Raw genomic sequence first — 24,785 nt, 5'->3', positions numbered from 1 at the left:
TTCCTGGAAATCCTGGCAGTGTCCATATGTTTATACCTCTCCCACCCCCCCCCCCCCTTCACATGCCTCCCCCCCTTCACATGCCTCCCCCCTTTACATGCCTCCCCCCCAAAGCCCTCTCCCTCCCACAGATCTCTCGATGTCTCCATGTCTCCATGTCTCTCGGTCCCTGCTCTCAAATGTTGTGTTTGTGTCCTTCCCCCTCTCTCCCCATCTTGTCTACCGCTCCCGATGTTATTTGTTTTATGTGTCTGTTTGTCTTTCTGTGTGATTAATTTTCGCTCTTTCACGAGCCTCGATTTTGTATACAAAAAAAAAAAAAAAAAAAAAAAAAAAAAAACCTGCCTGCGGTGAGTGAGTGAAAGGCCCTTGGAGTTAGCTTCATCGCAGGAGATTCCAATGATTCTGAAAGCTTTGGTTTCAACAGCGTGAAGCCGAGCTAGGTGTGAGGCAGGAGCACCAGCCCAGAGGGGGGAAAAGTATTCCATTGAGCTGCGGATGAAAGCCTTGTATGTAGTGAGGAGCTCAGGTGTGCCAAGGAAGGACTTCGCACGACGGAGGATGCCCAGTCAGTGACTGGCTTTGGAGGCCAGCTTGGAAATGTGGTTTTCCCAAGAAAGATCATGGCAGATAGCGAGACCCAAAAGCTTGAGCGACAGAACCTCTTGGAGAGGATTGTTGAGAAAGTAGATGGGAGGGTTTTCCAGTCGGTCCTTTCAGAGAGACATTGCAAGAGTGTGTGATTTGTCAGGATTGAAAGACATGTTCCACTTGTTTGACCAGTCTGATTTTTTCAGGTCTGCAGAGAGTGAGGAGGCTGCAGACTGCCGATCTGAGGGATGAGGAATGGAGCGGCAGATAGTGGAGTCATCAGCATCAGCTTTGTTCTTATAAAGCACACTCAGCCAACCATGCGATCAGCACCTAATTAAAACAACGTGATCGCCGACAGTACCCAGACACGACTACACCACCCAACCAAATCTTCTCGATGGGTGCCAAGTGTGGGCCACGCCCCGGAGGACGATTGGTTGGGATGATTCGACAGTGCTCGGTGATTGGAGCAAGTGTGATATCATCGAACATTCGAGCACCAGGAGCAAAAGGCAAAGAGATCGCCATTTTGCTCTCCTTTTTCTGTCCCTGGCTGGTCGCAGGCGGTCAGATCCGCTCTCTCTCTGTTCCTGACTGTGTGGAAGGTGGATGCACTTTTTTTGTTCTTTGTTCTTTCTCTTTCTCTTTCTCTCTCTCTCTCTCTCTCTCTCTCTCTCGCTCTCTCTCTTTCTCTCTCCCCCTCTCTCCCCCTCCCCCTCTCTCTCTCCCCCTCTCTCTCTCCCCTTCTCTCTCTCCCCCCCCTCTCTTTCCCTTTCTCAATTTTTCACTTAATTTAATCAAACGCTTAATTTGCTCTTGATGTGTTCATAGCTCTTGCGTGAGCATTTCCTTTAAAATTGTTTGTGGTTTCTGTTTGTGTCCTCACCTTTGGTTGGTAAAATTTTTATACTTGCTGGTTTCTTTTGAATATCCTTTGTTCTTTTTTGGTGTGTTTATGATCCTTATACAATGTTTCTTTAAACTCGTTGCTTGGTTTAACACTGCTTTGTGGAATGGTTTTATACTTTTATAATAAAAGGATACAGAAGTCAGTCTCAGTCTCGGTCTCAGTCTGTCTGTCTGTCTGTCTGTCTGTCTGTCTCTCTCTCTCTCTCTCTCTCTCTCTCTCTCTCTCTCTCTCTCTATCTCTATCTCTCTCTCGCCACCTATCGGCTGTCGGTGCGGTGTCATGGCGTCTGTTCGTGTCTTGGCATTGTAGCTCCGTGCTCGTGGTTTGTATCTTTACCCTCCCCTACCTTTTCTCACCTTTGTTCCGTCTTTTGTGTGTCACCCTTCCACGTTATCATCCCTCCCCCCCCTCTTGAGAGTGAGAAAGTGAGAGAGCACACGTGGTGAGACCGGTAAAGGTTCCCCCTTAGGGCGGTTCCCTCTTCGGGTTTTTTTCGCCTCGTGTTACAAATCATAATACTTTTTCCGTTTTCTTTTTTCGTAAATATTTTTATTTTTCGTTTGTTTACTGGAGCTTTTTGGCTTCATTAGCCCTTTATACATTTATCCTTTGTTTAAACGTGTAAACGATGGCGGATAGCTCTCGTTACGCGTCTCTTGAAGCGCTAACCCGGAAGCATGGGTTAGTTTGCTCACCTCCGTCGGGAATCGATGTGGAGGCCATTATCCTTGCGGTCGGAGAGTTAATCGGTTTGGATAATGTAAAAGCGGCTTCTCGCATGAATAAACGTGTGGTAATCTTTGTTTCCACAGTGCCCATGGTTGCTCAAATAGTCGAGCACGGGCTCTTCTTTGCTCCCGACGTGTTTGTTCAGGTATGTCCACTCGACACGCCGGCAGTTCGGGTTTCTCTCTCTAACGCTCCTCCGTTCCTTAAGAACAAAGACCTGGTTACTGAACTAAACAAACTTGGTTCTGTCGTCTCTTCAGTTACAATGGTTCCTGTACGAGGAAAAAATAACCGTTTAAAACACGTCATGTCCTTTCGTCGTTTTGTTTATATGATCTTACCGCGTGGTGTAACCTCTTTAAATGCGGTATTGCCCTTCAAGGTCGAAGGTCACACTTATCGGGTCTTTGTCTCCACAGAGTCTCTAGTTTGTTTTGAGTGTGGTCAATATGGTCATTTAAAAGACTCGTGCCAGAAAAAGTCCACAGATAGAGTCACTAGCCTGAATGGTGATGAACAGCAAGGCTCTACTGAGATCGTTGTCGATGATGTAAACAGTATGGATGGTGCTGATGCAAACCCCATTGTAGACAAACAGAGAACCAATAAAAGAACCCTCCCACCTTCTAGCGACCTCAACGAGCCTGATAATAAGGTCTTGGCCGGTCCTCCAACCTTCGCTCAAGTGGTTAGTGAAGGTTATGGTGGAGCGCGACCTCCTCCTCAGCAGTTTCCTCCAGTTGAGGAAATTCCTCAACCTCCCCCGCCTTCAGAATACTCTGAGGGTAATGTGATAAATGCTGAAAATGTATGTGTTGGCCAGACAGCACCTGAGTCTCTCCAGTGTTCTGAGGGTAAACCTCCATGTGAGGTTGAGCCTCCATGTGTGTCCCCTGCTGAAGCTTGCGTTCATTGTGCCACCCCTCCCTCTGTGGGGAGTGGTGAGTGTGTTGGAACTAGTGATCTGTCTGTGGAATCCTCCATTGAGGCAGCTGAGCCTTGTCAAGCTCATGGTCAGCAGGGTGATAGTGCTGAAGTCTCAGATTTTCGTGTCGATGAGCCCATTGCCTCGGCAATGGACTCTCAATGCAATGATTGTGACTCTGATGGGGGTTCTTCCATTGCCTCACTGAGTGATGGTGAGGCCGACTTCTCATCGGAGCAGGTCTCTGGAGGCTCTGTCCCTCCTGCTGAAATCGTGGATTTCCTACAAAAAACTTACCGTAAAAAGCGCGTGAAAATCTGCGATTTCTTCGTTGATACTCACGCCTTCATTAGTGGGGCTCAGGAGGTTGTACAACAATCTGCGGCCCTTCATATTTCTGATCAATCACTGAAAAGACTGAAGAGGTACCTTGTCACAGCAAGGAAAGAATTAAACCTGTAATGGCTGTGTTGCTGCCTATGTTTCTATGAACATAGCAAGCTTGAATATTAACGGTGGGCGCAGTCAGCTGCGTCGGTCCCAAACTGTGCAATTAGCCAGGAGGGAAAAGATTGATGTACTTTTATTGCAAGAAACTCGTGCCACTGCAGACTGCATGGCTGATTGGCAGCAACAGCTGATTGGCACTTGGTTTTTTAGTAATACAGATTCTGTGAGTGCGGGTATTGCTTTTTTTGTCAGTTCACGTTTGTCTGTCTCCCCCCCCATCTTTAAGGAAATCGTACCAGGCTATCTAGCCTCTGTAGAGCTTGAATACAATCAGCAACGATTTATGTTTGTTAACGTCTATGCTCCAAGCGATAGCACAGATAGAGGAACTTTTTTTAATCAGTCCTTAAATTTCCTGAGACACCTCTCTTCTGATACGTTGTTGTGCTTAGGGGGTGACTTTAACTGTACTTTAAACCCAACTTTAGATAGGAACAGTGCAGAGCCACATCCAGCTTCAAGTAGGCCTCTTTCCAGTATAATTTTGCGGCATGACCTCAACGATGTATGGCAGCAACAACACCCAAACCTGCAGCAATTTAGCTGGTGTCGGGTTTTACTAAATCATCTTTCACTTGCTCGTCTTGATAAATTTTATATTCCTAACTCTGCTGTCAACCTTGTGACATATACGGCTATTGTCCCTTCAGGCTTCTCTGATCATTCTTTGGTAAAACTGTGCTTTTCTTTTCCTCGTTTCAAACGCCGCACCCTGTATTGGTCCTTTAACACCTCACTTCTGAGCGATCCTATCTTTAAATCATCCTTTGTGGTTTTTTGGGACAAGGTTGTGGATTTCCAACATCGTTTCCTAAATCTCTGTCAGTGGTGGGACTATGCTAAAGCGCAGATCCGTGTTTTCTGTCAGCAATACAAAACCAATTGCTCTCAAAGTAAACAATTATGTATTGATGCCTTGAAACAAGAAATTCTACGATTGCAGGAAGGTGCTGAGGTCCTCAGTGATGAAAGACGGTGTCAACTCCTCTTTGAAAAACAAACTCTGCTTAAGGAATTAATTCAAGAAAATGGTATTGGTGCCTTAGTCAGGCTGAGAGTGAATGGTTTACTGTCATCAGACACATGTTGTAAAGATTTCTTTATGTTTGAGAAGACGACAAAGGCGAGCCAGCAAATGCTTAGTCTTCGGGCTAGTGATGGGCATATTCTTAGTGATAATACGGAGATTGTTCATTTTGTTCGGTCTTATTTTGAGAATGTGTTTTCCTTTAAGCCTAATGATGTGCCTGCAATGCAGAATATTACGACCAATTTACCGCAGATAGATGAGCATCAACGGCATGTCTTGGATGAGAACATTACTCTCGGTGAACTTAAAACTGCGCTCGATGGCCTTGCTGATCATAAGGCTCCTGGTTTTGATGGGCTACCAGCTGAATTTTATAAAACCTTTTGGGACATGCTTGGTCCTGCTTTGCACTCAGTGTTTTTATACAGTCTGCGTGAGGGATTGTTACCCCTTAGTTGTCGGTGTGCAGTTGTTTGCCTTATCCCTAAGAAAAACGACCTGCAATTGATACAGAACTGGCGTCCAATCTCTCTTCTCTGCACAGATTACAAGATTTTTGCCAAAACGCTAGCTAACTGTGTAAAGACTGTTCTAAGCACAGTTATACATCAGGATCAATCGTACTGTGTTATGCACAGATCAATGCACGATAACATTTTTTTGGTACGAGACCTGTGGGATGTGTGTGCATTTCAACAACAACATACCGGTCTCTTTTTTATTGACCAAGAAAAGGCTTTTGACTCTGTTAATCATGAGTATTTGTTTCACATTTTAAAGCAATTTGGTTTTGGGGCATCCTTTATTTCATATGTATCCTTATTGTATAATCACATTTTTAGCTTGATCAAAATCAATGATGGTCTCTGTTCACCTTTGCGGATTGGGAGGGGAATTCGGCAAGGCTGTCCCTTATCTGGAATCTTGTACTCTCTTTGCATTGAGCCCCTTTTGATTCGTTTACAATCTTCTCTTATGGGATTTTCAGTGACTCCATCAGAAAATTCCGTTGTCATTTCGGCCTATGCTGATGATGTATGTGTTGCTGTTCACAGCAGTAATGACATTGCTCTGCTATTTGAGTGCCTACGGGTATACTCTCTAGCATGTACAACGCAAATTAATGGGTCGAAATGCAAAGCAGTTTGGGTCGGCGGTACGCCACCTTCTGCCCTTCCAATTCTCCCTATGAATTTGACATGGGAAAAAGAAGGTGTGAAATACCTCGGTGTTTACCTTGGAACCCCAGGCTTTGTCAAAAGGAATTGGGATGGTTTGCTCCACAAAATCAGCAACAAATTAAACAGATGGAGAGGAATTTTGTCGACCTTGTCTTTCCGAGGTCGTGCCCTGGTCATTAACAACCTGGTGGCCCCTCTCTTATGGCATAAAATGATTGCCTTGCAGCCACCTGCAACGTTGGTGTCGTCAATCCAAAAATGTATGCTTGACTTCTTTTGGGATGGCAAACACTGGCTAAAGCCAGAGACTATTTGCCTCCCACTGGCAGAAGGAGGTCATGGGCTTGTCGGGTGATGATTTGTCGGGTGATGGCCTTCCGAGTCTCCACAGCTCGTCGTTTTATATTTCTGGAGGCCTTGCCCTGGAAATCGACTGCAAACTGTATACTAAAACAAGCCGGCATGCTTGGGTACAATTGTGAACTCTTCTTCATGGAGCTGCAACATGTCGATGCTTCGCTGCTCCCTGACTTTTACCAAGATGTCTTGAACGTCTGGCGGTCCATTTCAATAACTCGCCAAATGGGGACATACAACAGTGAAAGGTTCCTCCGGGAACCCCTTTTCTACAATGCCCTCTTTCCTGCTATTCCTCGCTCACGTGCCTTTGTGCAACGTTTTGTGAGTGCTGGCGTGAAAACGACTCGGGACCTTCGTGACTGTAACAGGAACAGTTGGTTCTCCGCAGGACATCTTCAAGTAAGAACTGGCATCAGATCTTTGAGGAGCGTAGCCAAGGTCCTACAGGAAATCCTGTGTGTTTTTAGGCACCTGGGCCTGAGCTCAACCGCCAACATTGGTGACCACCATACACCACCACAGATCTGTGCTAGCTCTAGCCTGCCAGCTGATAGCGCCACAACATCTATCTTGCCATCCTCATCGCCACTTTCCAGCAAGGATAAAAAGAGACTGTATCGTTTGTGTATCTCAGTTCGGTTTCCCTCGTTACAGCCTCTTTCTTTTGGGGCTCGATGGAAAGAGAAACTGCCTTCTGGGTCTCCCTCCCATCCGCAATGGTCTGCAATGTATGTTTCACCGATTGTTAAAAGGACTGGTGATATTGCTTGGAGACTCGCCCATATGGTGTTGCCCTCCAATGTTTTATTACATCGTTTTAATGAGGATAATTCAGTGGAATGCCCCTTTTGTATGATTTCTGAAGACCTTTTCCATGCTTACGTAGATTGTGCAAGACTCTCTCCCTTCTTTGGTTTTTTATCAACTTTTTTTAATCGTATGAACTTTTCTTTTTCTACACGTGTTTTTATCTTTGGAACACCACTTAGTTATAAAAAAACGCTCTGAGACTGCTCTTGCTAATTTCTTAATTTCTATTGGAAAATTAGCAATCTACAAAACAAGAAAAGCAAAGCTCCTGGCAAATGCTGATATTTTATGTGATGTGGTAATTGTGTTTAAGGCTCTAGTCATGGCAAGGTTATGCTTGGAATTTTCTTTTTGCCAAATGAAAGATGATTTACAAACCTTTGTGGAAAAATGGTGTGCAAAGGGTGGGTTTTGTAAACTTGATCATGGTTTGTTAAGTTTTTTATTTTAGTGCTTGGTGTTTTTATTGTTGTTGTTTGGCTGCACATGTTTTGAATTGTGGTGACTTTATTATTTGCATGACTTGTATGGTTTTCTTACCTTTATAATAAAAGAGCTTCAAAGTCTCTCTCTCTCTCTCTCTCTCTCTTTCTCCACAGCTGCCGCTCACTTAGCACGCACGTGCGATTGCCAGGTCTGTTGCTCAGTCACTGGCGGTATGTGCTGTGTCTCATGTTGCTTTTTCCTTTCTTCCTACCTTTTGGTCCTTTCTGCTGTCCGAGTGTCGGTGTCCCTTTCTATCGTCTTGTCTACTGAGCGAGAGAGGGAGAGACAGCGCGGTTAAAGTTATCCGCTTTAGGCGGTTAACGGGATTTATTTATTTATTTCCCAGTTATTGTTGTTGTTGTTTATTTTTTTTCATTTATTTAGGCTTTATAAACCTTTGTACCATTTATTGGTTATTTTTTTTCGTTTAGTTACTTCAAATGGCTAGCAAGAATAGTCGAAGTAATGCCGGTCGTGACGCCGATGAGGGGTTAACAGATGAACACGGCATGTGTTTTGTCCCACCGGAAGATGTCTCGCTGGAGGAGACGCTCCTCGCAATCGGAGAATTGATCGGTTGTGATAACATTCGGGCAGCGTCCCGAATGCACCACAAGGTGGTTGTTTTCGTTTCACGTGTCCGTTTCGCGCGCATCGTCGTGCAGAACGGACTCACCTTGGGTAATGACCAGTTTGTTCCGGTTTCGCCATGGAACACTCCGGCCTCGAAGGTAATACTATCAAACGTTCTACCGACGCTGTCTAATGAGGAGATTCTTCAGAAGCTCGGTCAGTACGGTACTGTGGTGTCGAGAATTATCCAAGCCTCCATTCGCACCACAGACGGGAAGCTGAAGCATATCGAAACGTTTAGACGGTTTTGTTATGTTGTTTTGAAGGATGGTTTGACGCAATTGAATGTCTCTCTCGTTTTTAAGTCGTCAAAACGTGAGCACAGGATTTTTGCGGCAACGGAGAGGCTGATTTGTTACGGGTGTGGTGTACATGGACACACTCGGCAGTATTGTCCTGATGGGGAGAAAACGTATGCCTCAGCAGCAGGACCAGCCCCACCCGTGACCATTACGGAGGATTCTATAGATGTTTCGCCTTCAGTGCGGGAATCTACATCGGACCATCAAGGTACGGCTAAGAGTGGTGCTGGTGAGACCCATACGGATGTGCTTCGTGTAAGCGATGAGTCATCCAGTACAGCTGGCCATCGTGCAACCGATGAGTCAGCAAATGTAAGGGAGAAACCTCTACCTGTAGAGGGAATGATTTGCGAGGAGCAGCAGATTGTAGATGCGGCGTCTCGGAAAAATTTGAAACGGTCACTTGTAAGTGCGAGGAATGAGGACAAAGGTGTTAAAGTGTTGGTGGTGCAGACATGAAGCAGTTTAAACGATTCAGACAGTCCTTCACATGAAGATCAGCAAGGTGGTGAAACTATGGCTGACATGATACCACCTGCTCAGGATGAAGGGGAACTTGTTCCTGAAGGTTGTAAATCAACCTGCGAAACCGAACAGCCTACTGATGACCATATCAATTCTAATGGGGAATGCAAAATACCCATTACTACTAATAACGACTCCTCCCCCCCCATTGCAATGATGCATGAGGATGAAGAGGATGAAGAACCTAAGGTAGATGGGGATGGAACAGGTGTTTCTGTACAGGTTCAGGAGGAACTCGTTACTAGCGTCACGGAGGAAATTCTAACTACAGAGACACTGATCGGCCATGAGGAACCAGTGGCAATGGTTGACAGGGCCCCCCCCCCCCCCCTCAGGAGGAAGAGCAGCCTTTGGAGATCCCAAAAGAAAATATTGTCAGATTTTTGAAGGAAACTTTCAGACAAAGGCATGTACGAATTAAGGATCATTTTCCTAATATCCAGGCCTTCCTTGCAGCCGCAAAACCTTTGCTGCAAAGGAGTGAGCATGTGGAAATCTCCGAACCTGAATTTCAGCGGCTGAGGAAATCCATCACGAAGGCAAACAAGGAATTAATTGAGGAAGAGGACTTCACCCCCCAGAAGAATCAACCATGGAACTAAATGTTGTATCCTTAAATATAAATGGGGGTCGTGCCCCCTTACGGAGGGTGCAAACCATTCAAGCGGTTGGAAAAGAAAAGGCTGACATTATTCTCTTACAAGAGACCCACGCTACTAGTGCTCAAGTAGCCGATTGGGGGAAACTTTTTAAAGGGCAATGGTGGCTAAGTGGGTTCCCTACACCTCGGGCCGGTGTTGCCATTTGCCTAAGTCACAAGATTTGTGCTCAACAGGTTTCATTTAAAGAAATCTATAAAGGGCATTTGATCTCCGTAGATTTTCTTTATAATACCCAAAAGATTATAGTAGTGAATGTTTATGCACCGTGTGACCCAATGGAGAGGAAAATTTTCTTTTCCACTCTGCGGGATTTTGTAAAAACTCTGGACCCAACAGCCTTTATCTGTATCGCGGGAGATTTTAATTGCACAATTTGTCCGTCGATTGATAGGAATGGTCATGAGCCTCATATGTTGCCTCTACGAAAGCTCTAGAGGACACCATCAACATCTTTCGGTTTAAGGATGTGTGGAGATCACAACACCCACTCTCACGCTGTTATACATGGTGTAGATGCAATGATGGTATTATGTCAATGGTAAGGCTGGACAGATTCTATGTGAACAAGCCAATGTTGAATGTGGTGTCTGTCTCCAAAATTTTACCAACTGGATTCACAGACCACAGTTTAATCTCAATGTCCTTTAAGTTACCCTTTCCACCCGGTGGTAGTGCTTACTGGTCTTTGAATACTCGTCTCTTACATGACAAGGAATTTAATGAGGCCTTTCACGTCGTGTGGGAGAAAATTCGCTCCTCCAGACCTGAGTATGATAGTCTCCGGCTGTGGTGGGACATTGCAAAATCCCAAATTAAGAATTTCTGTCAACAATATAGTACATACACCACCAAAATCCAATCAATATCAATCGATCAGTTAAAATCTGAAATTATATCGTTAGAACAGAATGTTGACGAGGTTGGGAGAGGTGCACGTGACCAACTAATATGGGCAAAGAAAGCAGTGCTGGAGGAAGCGGTGCGGCAACGGGCGATGGGTGCCTTGGTCCGAATGCGAATGAGCTATTTAACTCTGGACATGCCAAACAAAGAGTTCTTCAAGTTAGAGTCTTCCCTCAAAAGGTCACAACAAATTCATACTTTATTCACTCCCAATGGGTCGCTGGTGACCTCCCAGCAGGCGATCAGGTGTACTCTGAAAGGGTTCTATTCTAACTTGTATTCTCCTCAGAACATGGACAATGAGGTGATACGAGAGTTAACTGCTGGGCTTCCGAGTGTCGAGGAGGATGAGCGATGCATGCTCGATTCCCCAATTTCGGCTGATGAACTTGAAGCAGCTGTGCGGAGCCTGAAAGATGGGAAAGCTTCTGGAATAGATGGCCTGCCCACAGAATTCTACAAGACCTTCTGGGCCCTTGTGGGACCTGACTTACTCGATGTACTCGATGAAAGCATACGTGTCGGAGAACTTCCAATGTCTTGTAGACGAGCAGTCGTTTGTTTGCTACCAAAAGCTGGGAATCTTCAACTGGTTGATAACTGGCGACCTGTCTCCTTATTGTGTGTTGATTACAAGATTTTCTCTAAAGTACTTGCTAATCGTATGAAGACTGTGATCAGTTCAGTTATACACCCGGACCAGACCTACTGTGTGCCTGGAAAATCTATTTATGATAATATTTTTTTGGTAAGAGATATTATTTCATGCAATAATTTCCTGCGTGACGATTTTGGATTGCTGTTTCTTGATCAAACTAAGGCCTTCGATCGTGTTGACCACAAGTACCTTTTTTCTGTCCTGAAAAGAATGGGGTTTGGTGAAACTTTCACCTCTTATGTGAAACTCCTGTATACTAATACTCAATGTATGATGAAGATCAACAATAGGTTATGCTCTCCCTTTCCTTTCCAACGGGGTATTCGCCAAGGTTGCCCCCTCTCTGGGCTTTTATATATAGTCGCCCTTGAACCACTCCTTCGGTCTATTCGACAGCAAATACCTCAGGGAATGAGAAGTATAGAAGGAGCAGAATTTGTGCAGACGGCTTATGCTGATGATGTCTGTGTTTTGATTAGAAGCTCCAATGATGTCTCTGCTTTACAACGTTGTATGCGAGATTTCTCTGCAGCCTCTTCCGGTGGGATCAATTGGAATAAAAGTACAGCATTATGGTGTGGCAAAGGCAATCTCTCTTGTGTATCACCACCCTCACTCCCACACAACCTGGTCTGGAGAACGGACGGGGTTAAATATCTTGGAGTGCATATCGGTAATCGTGAAACAGAAATGAAAAATTGGGAAGGAGTGCTGGAACTAATTATGCACAGATTGAAAGCATGGGAAGGACTGCTGAGGTCCATCTCCTATCGAGGCCGTACCCTTGTCATAAACAATCTGGTTGCAACAAAATTATGGCACAGAATTATTGCTTTACAGCCATCAAACCAACTAATTATGGCTACTCAGCGAATGCGAGTAAACTTCTTTTGGAGTGGCTACCATTGGCTGAGGCCTGAGATATTGTACTACCCCCGGAAGGAAGGTGGCCAGGGCATTGTTGATATCTCTGGCCGGGTTGTGGCCTTTCGGCTGCAGTCTCTGCAGAGACTACTGTTCGCTGAACAGCTGCCCTGGCAGCCCTTTGCATTTTCTCTGTTACAACAGACTGGTAAACTGAGATATGATCGGCAGCTTCTTTTGATAGACCTCGAGCATATAAATTTTGCCTCTCTTCCGAGATTCTATCAGAGTTTATTGGACACTTGGAAAAGGTTTGATGTCCACCGCTTCCTTGAGGGCTATAATTGTCGAATGTTCCTTCAAGAACCCCTTTTCTTCAATAACTTTTTTCCTGGTATCCCTCATAGCCATGCCCTGATTAAAAAAATTATCCAAGGAGAGATTAACAAAGTATGTGATCTGAGAGATTCATCTGGAGTTAAGTGGAAACCTGCTGGTTTAGTGGCAACCTCAGTTGGATCTCGGTCTGTCCGACTTGTAGACCAAGTTGTACGTATAGTCATTAGAAAATTTAGACAGCTAAACATCGGCTGGGAAGGTGTTGGTAACATTGAGGACTTTCGGTTAGGTTTCCCTGAAATCAAAGTGCTCCTTTCGTCTTCTCTTCAGCCGGAGATTGAACATACCCCCCCTTTTCATCTTGTAACTAAGATTGGAATCCGTGATCTCTCTCGACAGAATAAGAATGTACCCCTCTCTGGGAGAACACGAGTAGCTTTGTGGTCAGAGCGGTTAGGGTCGGGGTCTCCGTCTACCCCCCTTTGGCCTCACATGTACACCTTACCAATACATGGTGTGTTAGTGGATATACAATGGAGGTTAGCACACTGGGCGCTTCCCTCCAATATTTTTGTTCACCGTATTAACAGCTCACTGCCGGAAACTTGTCCTTTCTGTGATCAGAAGGAGGATTTGTTTCATGCTTATGTACAGTGTCGTAGACTGACATCGCTTTTCTTGTTCCTTGAATATCTTTTTCACCAACTGTCCTTCCCTTTCAATATGCATATGTTTATATTTGGTGTGTCTTTCAGGCCCACATGTAGAGATGTGGGTGTTCTTCTCAATTTTTTGGTTGCTGTTGCAAAATATGCAATATATAAATCTCGGAAAATTAAAATAGATAACGGCTATGGCTCTGATGCTATTTCCATTTTTAAAGGGTTTGTCTCAACACGACTCAAGCTAGAATTTGATTTCTTTGTCAGTAATGGAAACGTCCAACTTTTTGAGAGAAAGTGGTGTATTGGCAATGTTTTGTGCTCAGTCGATGATTCAAAAGTGGTTATTACTTTATAATTCCTGATTGATTTGACTTTTTTTCTTTGGAACTGATTGCTTGCATATATGTTTCTTCCTGTGTCCTTGAATACATTTCTCTCTCTCTCTCTCTCTCTCTTAGTTTTTTGCTTAATTTGCTCTTGATGTATTTGTAGCTCTTGCATGAGCATTTCCTTTAAAATTGGTTGTGGTTTTGTTTGTGTCTTCACCTTTGGTTTGTAAAATATATATTTTTGTATATTTGCTGGTTTCTTTTAAATACCCTTTGCTCTTTTTGTGGTGTCTTCATGATCCTTATGCAATTTCTTTAAACTGGTTGCTTTGTTTTTTTTACAACTGCTTTGTGAAATGTGTTTTTACAACTGCTTGTGAAATGGCTTTACATTGTTTATAATAAAAGGACACAAAAGTCAAGTCAGTCACACTCACACTCTCACTCTCTCTCTCTCTAACGGATGCGGTTGCACGCTAGCGAAGCGAGTGGCGGGGCCCGGTGGATCGCGACAATCGGAGGAGGAAAGAGGAGTTTGGCCGTCGCTCCGCGGATCGGTGGCTGCTACGGGCACGACTGCGAGGCATCTTGTGCGGTTCCCGCGTGGTGGTTCCAAGACTGGTCAAGGATGCCAGGCGGAGTACCGTTATTTGTTACATTTTTAATCCCTTGTGTTCTGTCTTGTTTATTTGTCGTGGGTTCGAGGACGCCCAGTGAAATCCGTGCAGGTAAGCCCTTGCCTCCCTCCACCCCCACGCATGCCAAAGGAACCGCCATAGTTTGGGTATACATCTCAGAGTTAAAGCTCGTTTGGTCATCTGTCGCCCTGAGGTCTTCACTGCAGGGTAGACGCGACAATATGCTCTCCTGTTTTTCTCTGGCTAGCTGTAAAGAGAGGTTCTCTAGAGCTCATAAGTTGCAGGCTCAATGTACTGATCACATTGCTGCCTTGTAATTTCCGATGAAGGCCAAATAGCATTGTGTCCCAGCTGTCACAATTTGCAAACTGTCACAATACATTTCTGGTGCACAAACAGACCAATATACTGTAGCTCTTTAAGCAAATGCAGTGTAAGTTTGTTGTTTATTGCAGTATGAGCTTGTTAAGCCAAAAAATTATAACGGCATAAAAATGTTGCACAAAATATATTTCAAGACAGCATAAGTGGATCATGTGATGAGATCTTCCCCAAACCTTACTATTAGTGACATGATTCTTGGTTATACGTAAGCATAGTTCCAGCATGGGGCATTTCTAAACTTGCTAAAAGGGACAAGACATCAGCACACTGCTATTTCCCTGAATGAACCGATTCAATAACGCTCTAACTTAACATATAAGGCCTCACCTTATGGCCAAGCTGTGCCACATCACCATGGGCAGCCATTGCCACAGGCTCCACCATGGTGGCCACTTCTTGCAAAGCAGCCACCAGTTGTTCTTGAACAGCCTGGATGTGAAACATTGACACAATGGACAAAATTATAATCCTTACACCTTGAGAAAGATCTTTCCTGAAGTTTCAGTCGTGGATGCACGTTTCTGCCTTCAGGCTTCATCAGCAGGAGAAATCAAACTTTAAGTCAAGTGGTAAATGCAACAAACTTTTAAATCAAGTTAGTGGTATAATTTGCAATTAAAACTGTAGCATAAAGAGATATATCAGCTCCAGTGCATGGTTTGCAATATGAAGTTATTATTTCAATGTGAAAATATTGCAATATGAAGTTTGCAATATGAAGATATACAGGTTGATTCCTAAAACACCAGTCTTCCTCAAATCAGCTTCTGCCATTTGACTTCTCAATAACAAGAGAATATGCCATGAGAGCACAAAGACAACGTCATGGCATGGCCTGTTACCTTGATGGACAAGAATCTTATTTCAATCATGTAACAAATTGGGGAATAACAATGATATTTTGTATCTGGGATGTCAAAATGTCACAAAGCCGATGGTCAACAGCCTAACCTCAAGGGAAATATCCTCACGCGGTGGCAGGCGCTGGCTGTTGGCAGCCATTGAAGCTTGGTCTATCTCTCCGATGGAAGAGCAAAGCTGATCGATTGCTTCGTCACATTCACGCTGACCCGGGGCCTTGTCGCTGGGTGAAAAAAGAGGAACCATCAGGTTATTGCTTATCACATGGATGTCCTGATTAACTTTATTAGCAGCCACACCCACCATCCAGGGAGGAATAGCGGCCTACTTTTGGTGGGCAATGAGCTGCGGCACATTCTTGGAAATGCACTATACAATTTTTGTCAATTTTGAAAGAAATTTTATTGATCTCAACATATCATACTCCTTATCTACCATATAAAACACTGTGTGTGTGCGTGTGTGTGCGTGTGTGTGTGTGTGTGTGTGTGTGTGTGTGTGTGTGTGTGTGTGTGTGTGTGTGTGTGTGTGTGTGTGTGTGTGTCCCGCTTAATAAGAGTAGGTTTTAAAGGCTTTGAGTAGTGCTTTAGGAGGGATTTGAGTGGGCGGTTTAAATGGGCAATCTTTGAACACGACTGTGTGTCCACCGGTTGAAAGATCTAAAAGACTGAGGACACAAAATACCCCAAGGACCCAGAACACCCCAAAGACCCAATGGACCCCAAAGACCCAATGGACCCCAAACACCTGAAGACCCAAAATACCCTGTGGACTGTTAAAGACACAAAATATAATGAAGACACAGAAGATCCCAAGGACCCAGAAGACCACAAGGACTCTGAAGACCCAAAATACCCTGAAGGCCCAAAATACCCCCAAAGACCCATAAGACTGAAAATACCCTGAAGACCCAATGTACCCCAAAGACCCTGAAGACCCCAAGGATCCAAAAGACCCAAGCAACCCCAAGGAGCCAAATGACCCCAAGGACTCAGAAGACCCCCAAGGACTTTGAAGATCCAAAATACCGAAAATACCCATAGGACCCCAAACACCCAAAATAACCCGAAGACCCAAAAGACCATGAAGACTGTTAAAGACCCAAAAGACCAAGAAGACCCAAAATACCCCAAAGACTGAAAAGACCCTAAAGACCCAATGGACCTCAAAGACCCAAAATACCCAAACTTTTGGCAAGACACAAAGACTCTGAGGACCCAAAAGACATCAAGGACCCAGAAGACCCCAAAGACCCAATAGAATCCAAACACCCAAAATACACAAAGACCCAAAATACCCTGTAGACTGCTAAAGACACAAAAGACCATGAAGACCCAGAAGACCCCAAGGACCCAAAAGACCCCAAGAACTCAAAACCCAAGAGACCCCAAAGACCCAAAAGGCCCAGAAGACACTGAAGACCCAAATCCCCCAAAGACACATAAAGACCCCGAAGACCCAAAATACTGAAAAAACCCCAAAGACCACAAATACACCAAATACCATTAAAGACCCAAAAGACCACGAAGACCCCCAAAAAACCAAAGACCCTTAAATATCCAGAAGACCCAAAATACCACAACGACCCAAAATATCCCCAAAAAAAACAAAGACCCCTAAATATCCAGAAGACCCAAAATACCCCTAAATATCCAGAAGACCCCAAATACCGCAAGACCCTTAAAAACCCAAAAGACAACAAAACCCCAAAAGGCACTGAAGACCCAAAAATCCCCAAAGACTCAAAATACATCAAAGACCCAAAACACTGAAAATACCACGAAGACACCAGAGACGCAAAATATCCCAAAGACCCTTAAAGACCCAAAACACCCCAAAGACCAAAAAAAAAATCGAAAAGAACCAGAAGACTGAAAAGTCCCTGAAAACCCAAAATACCCTTAAGACCCTTAACGACCCCACAGAACCAAACAATCCAAAACACCAAAAAGACCCCAAAGACCCAGTGAAACCCAAAGACCCAAATTACCCCAAAGACCCAAAATACCCCAAAGACCCAAAATACCCCTTATACCTAGATGACTGAAAAGACCCGAGAATCCCAAAGATCCAGAGGACCCAAAAGACTCAAATGATCCAAAAGACCTCAAGGACCCAGAGGACACAAAAGACCCAAAAGATCCCAAGGATGCAAAAGAGCTTGAACACCCAAAAGTCCCAAATGAACCAGAGGACCCAAAAGACCCTGAGGACTCCGAAGACCCAAAAGAAGAGTAATTATGTCTCTTACATTGGAATTGTAGACGGTGGCTTGCAAACCGAGCCTCAAGGTCCATGTACGGAAGCGTTTTTTTTTTAAATCACAATAAATTCAAGGCACAGGGAGGTGACATTCGCTGAACGTGACATGCAAAGTGAGCAGAGTAAACCGAGTGTTCATTTACATCGGTAGGATATCTATTAAATAAAGAAGATACAACCACACCTGACACTAGGCCCAGACTTCAGACTTTGGCACACTCATGCGGCTGCACCGTCAAATAAACTGTTCCAACCCGTCATTTTTGACGGGCTTTATACTCGTCATAAGATAAAGGGCTTAGTGGTTAGGGTGCCGGCTTGGGATCCTAGGATTCTGGGTTTGAATCCCGGTCGATTGCTGAATTAACGCTGGGGGGGGGGGGGGGGGGGGGTTGACTCAGCCTGTCATCCTTCCGAGGTCGGCAAATTGAGTACCAGTTCACTGGTAATTCCCTGCTTGTCGCAAGAGGCGACTAACAGGGTTGGCGGCAGGAAGGGCATCCGGCCATAAAACATTGCTTCAAAAAGAGGACCACGGTGCCCGAAAAAGGCCAAACCCCGCGCTGCGGGGAAAAATGGCCTCTAAAGGCGGTTCTTATCATAAGATAAAGGAAGATGATTTGCAATACCGACTACCACCAAATGTGGCGTATTTCCGCAACATGTCAATTTTGGAGTTTCCGTGACATTTACGTTTGCTCCATTGTAGCAAAGATATCTAAATACACAATACAAGGAAAATAATCTCAACGAAGGCCGTACGTTCTCTGGAGAAAATAAGGGACTCTGGGAAAGGCAAAGAAGCAAACTCAAAAGATTACAGCTACAATGGGCAGAAAGTTTGTTTGCCTACCAGTGTAGTTGGTTTTGAGCGAGGTGCTAGCAGCTAGGAAGTTTAATATAGTGATGTTATTCATGATTAATTATTTATTATAATAATAATAATAATAATAATAATAATATGATCAGTTCCTGACTAATTATTTATTATAATAATAATAATAATAATAATAATAATATGATCAGTTCCTGACAAGGAACTTCAACAAAGGAGGATGTCATTAGGCCCATAAAGCCTGTGTAAGGATTGCCAACCCATCGTCCTTTGGCTGTGCTCTATTCTTTCAAATGCTGAGAGTCAAGCAACGAAGCAACGCATATCATTTTAAAAGTCTTCGGAGTGTCTCAATCGTAGTCACGTTTGGGCCGATGACCTCCCAGACTCAGAGCGGATGGGCACTCTAACCATACACCACCAAGTCTGGTTTAATGATATTCACTGCAGCCTCGAAATAATCTTAATCTGATCCAGCAGAGACACTAGCTGATCCTGGTATCCTGCCCTGTTAAAACTCCACAGAAAACAAAGCTTATGTTACATGATAATAAAACAGCCAAGTAAAACCTTTGCAACACATCATGTAGAGCCTTTGATAGAAAGACAGTGATACATAGATGCCTAAACATGTCCTGCATGCTAGTGTAATGGCTGCTCACCGAATGGATGTGATGAGCTTTTTTATGGAGTCTGACACAAGACGAGAGTGTCCAGCCATTATAGCCCATGATGGAGGGTCCTTCGGGTTCATAGCGAGACAGCTAGCTGTCCGGATAAGAGCACTCGAACCATCCAACATGGAGCTGGCAGCAGACAGGATCGGTTTCTGAGCTTCCTGTCCCTGTGGTAAGCACACACAAGCATGTTGACCAATTTGAGCAAAACAAAAAGCACCACTGGACCTGCAGGTTATCTGGGCCCTGGCCTAATGGTGTAACCCAAACTTTGTAGCATTCTGACTGGTGGGTCTGGAGAATTTTTTTTGGAAGAAATTTATTATGTCCGCCATTTTTATACACTTTCAGTCACATGACCAGAACTAGCTTTGCAATCCCCATTACCAATCAGGAGCAGAAACTTGCTGCCAAATTTTTGCCGCATCAGCCCAGCCGTTTGGCCAGAAAAGTCGAAATAGGAAGCAGACGGACGGATGGTGCACAATGACAATACCATATCTGGAATTCTAATTCCAGATAAGTTAACCAGGTACAGCGGCTGGTGCAGTCAGCTGAACTGTCAATGTTACTTTGTTCCGAACTACAACATTTCAACCTGGGAGAGTTTGCAAAGCAAAACATAAAATCCTACACGACTGATTCTTTCCATTTATGCTTTCTGGAAAGCTGTCCATTTTTGTCGAAAGATGCTCAAATATATACTGAAATTTTGCACCTTCATAAATTTACCTGATACAGCTCATGTTAATGCATATTTCATCAATGGGTGTGTTAACGAATGAGGTTACCATGTAGCAATTAGTCATAATTATTAAGGAAAGCAACTATTGTACCACTCTATGAAGTAATTGGCTGTTAACGTCATTGAGAAAGTGTTCCCGTGTCACTTGCTTTGGGGCAGTAATTTTGAAACAACAAAGATGGGGGTTTTTTTGTTTTTTTTCAAAAATCTACATCACAGAGTGGAATCGTGCATTAGGGAGAGAGAGAGTGAGAGAGTGAGAAAGTGAGAAAGTGAGAGAGTGTGAGAGTGAGAGACTGAGAGAGTGAGAGTGAGAGTGAGAGAAAGTGAGAGAAAGAGAAAGAGAAAGAGTTTCTTGAACAGGTCATTCAACTTGTCAGGTCTGTGCTGCACCCAAAAGTGCTCATTAACTTAAAAGGGAGGTACACCCAAATATTTCAACATTTATTGCATTAATTTTATTTAGTTACATTCAGATACAAAATTTGGCACGCACAGATACGCCGATTTATAAATGGTAACGAAAATAGGAAAATAAACATGAAGAAGAACCTCAGGACTGATTCTGGCAGGAAGGCTGGTGAATTCAGGATTCGAAGCGAAGGCTGTCAGACTGTCAACGGCCTCCAGGAGAGGGGTTGTGGCTGTTCGGCACTGGTCGCGGTTGTCATCTGAGAAATCCCCATCCAAGGCCTGTACAGAGAACCAAAGCAACTGCAGTGACGCACCTTTTCCCACATCATGATTGGGTTTGGAATTCATTCCACTGTGAACATTTCCATATATCCATATATCAAAACAAACCTTTAGACGTGATTTAAAGGGGAAGAAAGAAAGAAAAAGAAAACCCATATATTTGTTGTTAAGGTCGAAAGCATCTTTTGCTAGAATAAAAAGCAATACACTTTATCAGTTTATCCTAGTCACAGAATACGCAACAATAAGTATGCATAGCAGCAAACACAACATGTCACCTTACACAAATAAAGAAAAGTGATAGTTTAGTGCAATTGATCGGGAAAATTTTCCAAAGCAAACTACATATTTTTTGAAAGCGAAATAGATTCATGATGAAAGAGTCGAAAGGCATTGGGTTAAAATAAAAACATCACATCCACCAATTTTCTCTCTAAAAACTATCCTAAGATGTAGAATTCCATTCCTTTCCTAATATACTGGTAGAGAGAGAATAACAACCACAATCGTTTGGGACACACAAGAAAGCATTTTTAATTTCCAACAGATGTTGGGAAGGAAAGTTCCTACAGACATATCCATACATATTGTGTCATTTATAAAGTGCTATGACTATCTATGACTATCCCCCCCTCCTGCCCCGACACTCCACCCTCCCTACACGATGGGAACAGCGAGTGGGAGCTCGAGTCAAAGGAGTTGGAATTCGTTGGGGGATGGCACAGAGCGAGGAGCTCAGAGTGGTTTGGAGCGGGCAGTTGGCTCAGGGAATGGAGACGGGTAGCTGAGAGCGCAGCGCAGAACTGTGGCAAGAGACGCCGCAGAGCCAGTCCCAGAGATAACGCCGGACAAAGCGCAACTGTACGCCTTCAGCTCCAGTCCACAACTTGTTGGTTTGTAGACGACACAATGTGGTTTTCTTTACAAGTTTCTTTCAGTAGATCTGGTATTTCTGAAATATCGTCAATACATCTTATACCAACCAGAGCAACTTAAGTGTTACGATTCATAATACTCATACAGTGAAGGAGTAGTGAGGGAGGGAGGCGGTTATAAAAGTTCAAAATATCCAAATAATGACACATGATCATGGAAAAAGTGATTTCACATTCAACATAACCTGGAAGCTATCACAATATAAAACTAGAACGGCACTCGGGAGAGCGCATACCTCCACCAGGCTGAACAGTTTATGTTCTGTATCCCACTGATAGGCCGGATCTGGATTCGGACCTGAACCAAAATCGAATCGGCTTGTTTTTGTCATCTACCCAACTCATCCATTAAGTTTTGTCCAAATCCGTCCACAACTTTTTGAGATATCCTGCTATATATCGTTTTTGGCCCTATCTCCCAATGGTGAAGAATCACTTTAAAATTCTAGTAGCCGGATCCTAATCCGGATCTTCACCAAAATCTAATCATTTCGTCCTTGTCACATTCGCTACCTCTGCTAAATTTCATCCAAGTCTGTCCACAACTTTTTGAGATATCTTGTTCACAGACAGACAAACAAGACAGAGGTGAAAAGATGACCTCCATCCACCTTTGGTGGCAGAGGTAAAGAACCTAAGATGATGTCAGTCGGTCTATAAAATGCATTCTTGTAAATAATTATATATAATCCTATTATTGGTCAGTAATTTAAACTTTTAAAGCTTAAAATAAATAAAACCATGGACATTGATTAAAAAAAGTTGTGTACTGTTAAATGTATTCCAGAGTAAGGAGGGAACATTGGGTTCAACGGTGATACAGTTCAGCAAGAAATAAAAACAGTTTAACATTTTCCTTTTTGCACAGGTTTAAGTTTCAGATTCCACATTATTCAATGAATGTCACAACTATTTTGAGCTTCAATGCACTGCTAAATTATAATTACTTGGTATGGCTGACCGATGGACTAACCTTGATGGTCTTCACGAGGTTTGCAGTGCTGTTTGCCACTTCCTTGGCTGACTGCACAAACTGGCGCTTGGCAACAGGGTTGGCGGTGCGAGACGAAGCAACGCGGCAGGCGTTACAGAGTGCAGATGTGTGCTTGGCTACAATGGTGGCAGCAGACAGCACCTTAAAAGAAAGGAAACGCTGTTGGACTTCACGTTTCGAGGACTGTGTGGGTCCAACATTTTACATTTACAAAATTCTTGCATAAAACCTTTTGGTACATATCTACTAAGTTTCACTTCTACAAACCCTGCTCTCTCAGTCATGTGACCGTCCCACCGTCCTCCATGATGCATGCATACTTTCATTAACCCCATCCTGGTTAAACTTCCAAAATCCAGGCTGACTGCATGCACACCTCAAATACTTTATTCCTTGCCTCTTCCACCTATGGAGCCACCTTCCAGAGGCTGTTCTGTCTCACTCTTCCCTCCAGGGCTTCAAGCAAGCAGTGGACCGCTATCTCTTGTGATCACCAATTCTGACCCATGATCTTTATTACCCCCATTAACCTTACCTCACCAACCATCTTACTTGTTAGTTTCAGTGTTTCTTCCCCACCACCCTCTCACTCTCCTCTTTTCCTGTTCATACGTTCCCTTGAGGTTTGTCCCACAGTCAAATCTAACTTGCTCTTCCATGAGCCTCGCTCCTGCAAAGAAAAAAAAAATACACAATTGCAATTAATCAAAATAATTCACCAGTACTTTTCAAAAAGTAAAGACCATTGTGTGATAATACCCTGGCCAAATATTACAATTTTCTGCCCAATTTTATGGCTCGTGGCCTTGCATCAATGGCAAAATAAAAGGAGCGAGGGAGTACGTGAGCCTGAGAAAGAGTTGACCATGATATCCTTCTCGCACGATTGCACCTCGTGATTACTTGGATGACAAAATGACGTAAACCCTTGTTTATCATGTACAACTTGTGTATGACAACTGGTAATTGACGTAAACCCTTGTATTGACAACTGGTAATTCAATTATTGTAGGATTGCTTCAATATTGTAGCGTCCCCGGGGTTAAGACCCCTGGGTGACGAATGACCGAAACGAGCTTAAACTCCGAGGCGTACTTCGAACCTTGGTGGGATTATCTTTTCACGCACGCAGGAAAGGCCGAAGCCTTACCTGATCGGGAACACACGGGGTTAATCCGAACCCACAGAACAAAGAAACGAAACAAGACAAGAAAAGTAAAATTCAACAAATAATAATTTAATGAAAATAAATGCAAAGACAATAAAAATGTTGAGGTAAAAACTAATAGTAACAGGCTAAGGTGAGGGACCTTCCACGTTGACTAAATTACAGACACAGGGAGAAATAAAGGAAAATAAATGGTTTGGTAATCGGCCGGCACTCAGCTTTGCAGTTCAACCGAGGGCTTGTAGACGTTCGTCGCCTCCAAACCACCTCGCGTGGGAAGCACACAAAAATGACGCGGAGTCGCGCTCTTTGACGTCAACGTGAGGTATTTCTCGCGATGCTGACTTCCCCGAACCTTTCTTGTTCAGTCTCTTCCCCACAAGCGCACACGAGCCAAAGATGCGCCACCGCCCACGACCAAGCCAGAACAAAGGAGAAAGCGGCAAACACGACCGTCTGCTATTTATCCCAGGAACAGAAGAACGATCAAGATGGCGAGACGGTGTCTTTTTTTCTCTCTCATAGCTCTCGAATGTTCCACCACTGACATCACACACTGTCCAATCACCGACGTCCCATTACATCAGTCCATCGCCACGACCAATCTTCTTCTTCAGGGCGGGGCCTCACGGCCTTGCTTGACGCCCAATTATGAAGGTCAAGGCATGGCCTCCCCGTCACGAGTCGTCGGGGGGCGGAGTCAAATCTCTGTTCGGAAATGTTCAGATGACGTCGGGATTTACTCGCCGATTGGCAAATGTGCTGGGTTGCTGTCGGGCTTTTATTTTATGGCTGTTGTAATGGCGGCCTTTTTGATGAAATAAAAACGAAGGGAAAAATCACAGGGGCAATTACACACTGGGGTTTATTAATTTACACCCTCAAACTAGTTAACACAAAAGCCACACCCCTTATGGCGACATGCAAACACTCTTAACCTGAACATTTACCCTACTTATGTACATTGAGATGGGTTTCTTCTTCTTCTTCTTCTTCACATCACATGGTCCATACTAAAACCTACACATTCTGAACTTTCCTAAGGTATTCCATGCCTACCCCCACAAACGTAACAGTATTCTCTCCACTCTATTAAATTGGCAAAAACAAAAACATGCATGTAAAGACTGGCTGCATGTGCACCTAAGTGTGAGATTTCACCGATACAGCATTAG

The 24,785-nt window shown here is 43.9% G+C and overlaps 1 protein-coding gene across 2 annotated transcripts in view; it reads right to left on the bottom strand.

The window, feature by feature from the left end:
- LOC137420825 (talin-2) overlaps nucleotides 1-24,785 on the bottom strand; it is a 432,847-nt gene that overhangs the window by 63,669 nt on the left and 344,393 nt on the right. For both annotated transcript variants that reach the window (XM_068106240.2, XM_068106243.2), the window contains exons 36-40: nucleotides 22,422-22,583; nucleotides 20,370-20,510; nucleotides 19,058-19,239; nucleotides 15,389-15,521; nucleotides 14,765-14,866 (exon numbers count right to left, since the gene is read on the bottom strand). In XM_068106240.2, the coding sequence (XP_067962341.2) occupies nucleotides 14,765-14,866; nucleotides 15,389-15,521; nucleotides 19,058-19,239; nucleotides 20,370-20,510; nucleotides 22,422-22,583 (720 nt within the window). The remainder of the gene's footprint in view (nucleotides 1-14,764; nucleotides 14,867-15,388; nucleotides 15,522-19,057; nucleotides 19,240-20,369; nucleotides 20,511-22,421; nucleotides 22,584-24,785) is intronic.

Source organism: Myxine glutinosa, chromosome 2 (assembly GCF_964187855.1).
Source record: "Myxine glutinosa chromosome 2, kmMyxGlut1.1, whole genome shotgun sequence".
In the NCBI taxonomy this organism is placed as follows: domain Eukaryota; kingdom Metazoa; phylum Chordata; class Myxini; order Myxiniformes; family Myxinidae; genus Myxine; species Myxine glutinosa.
This window is presented reverse-complemented; position numbering and strand designations above follow the sequence as displayed.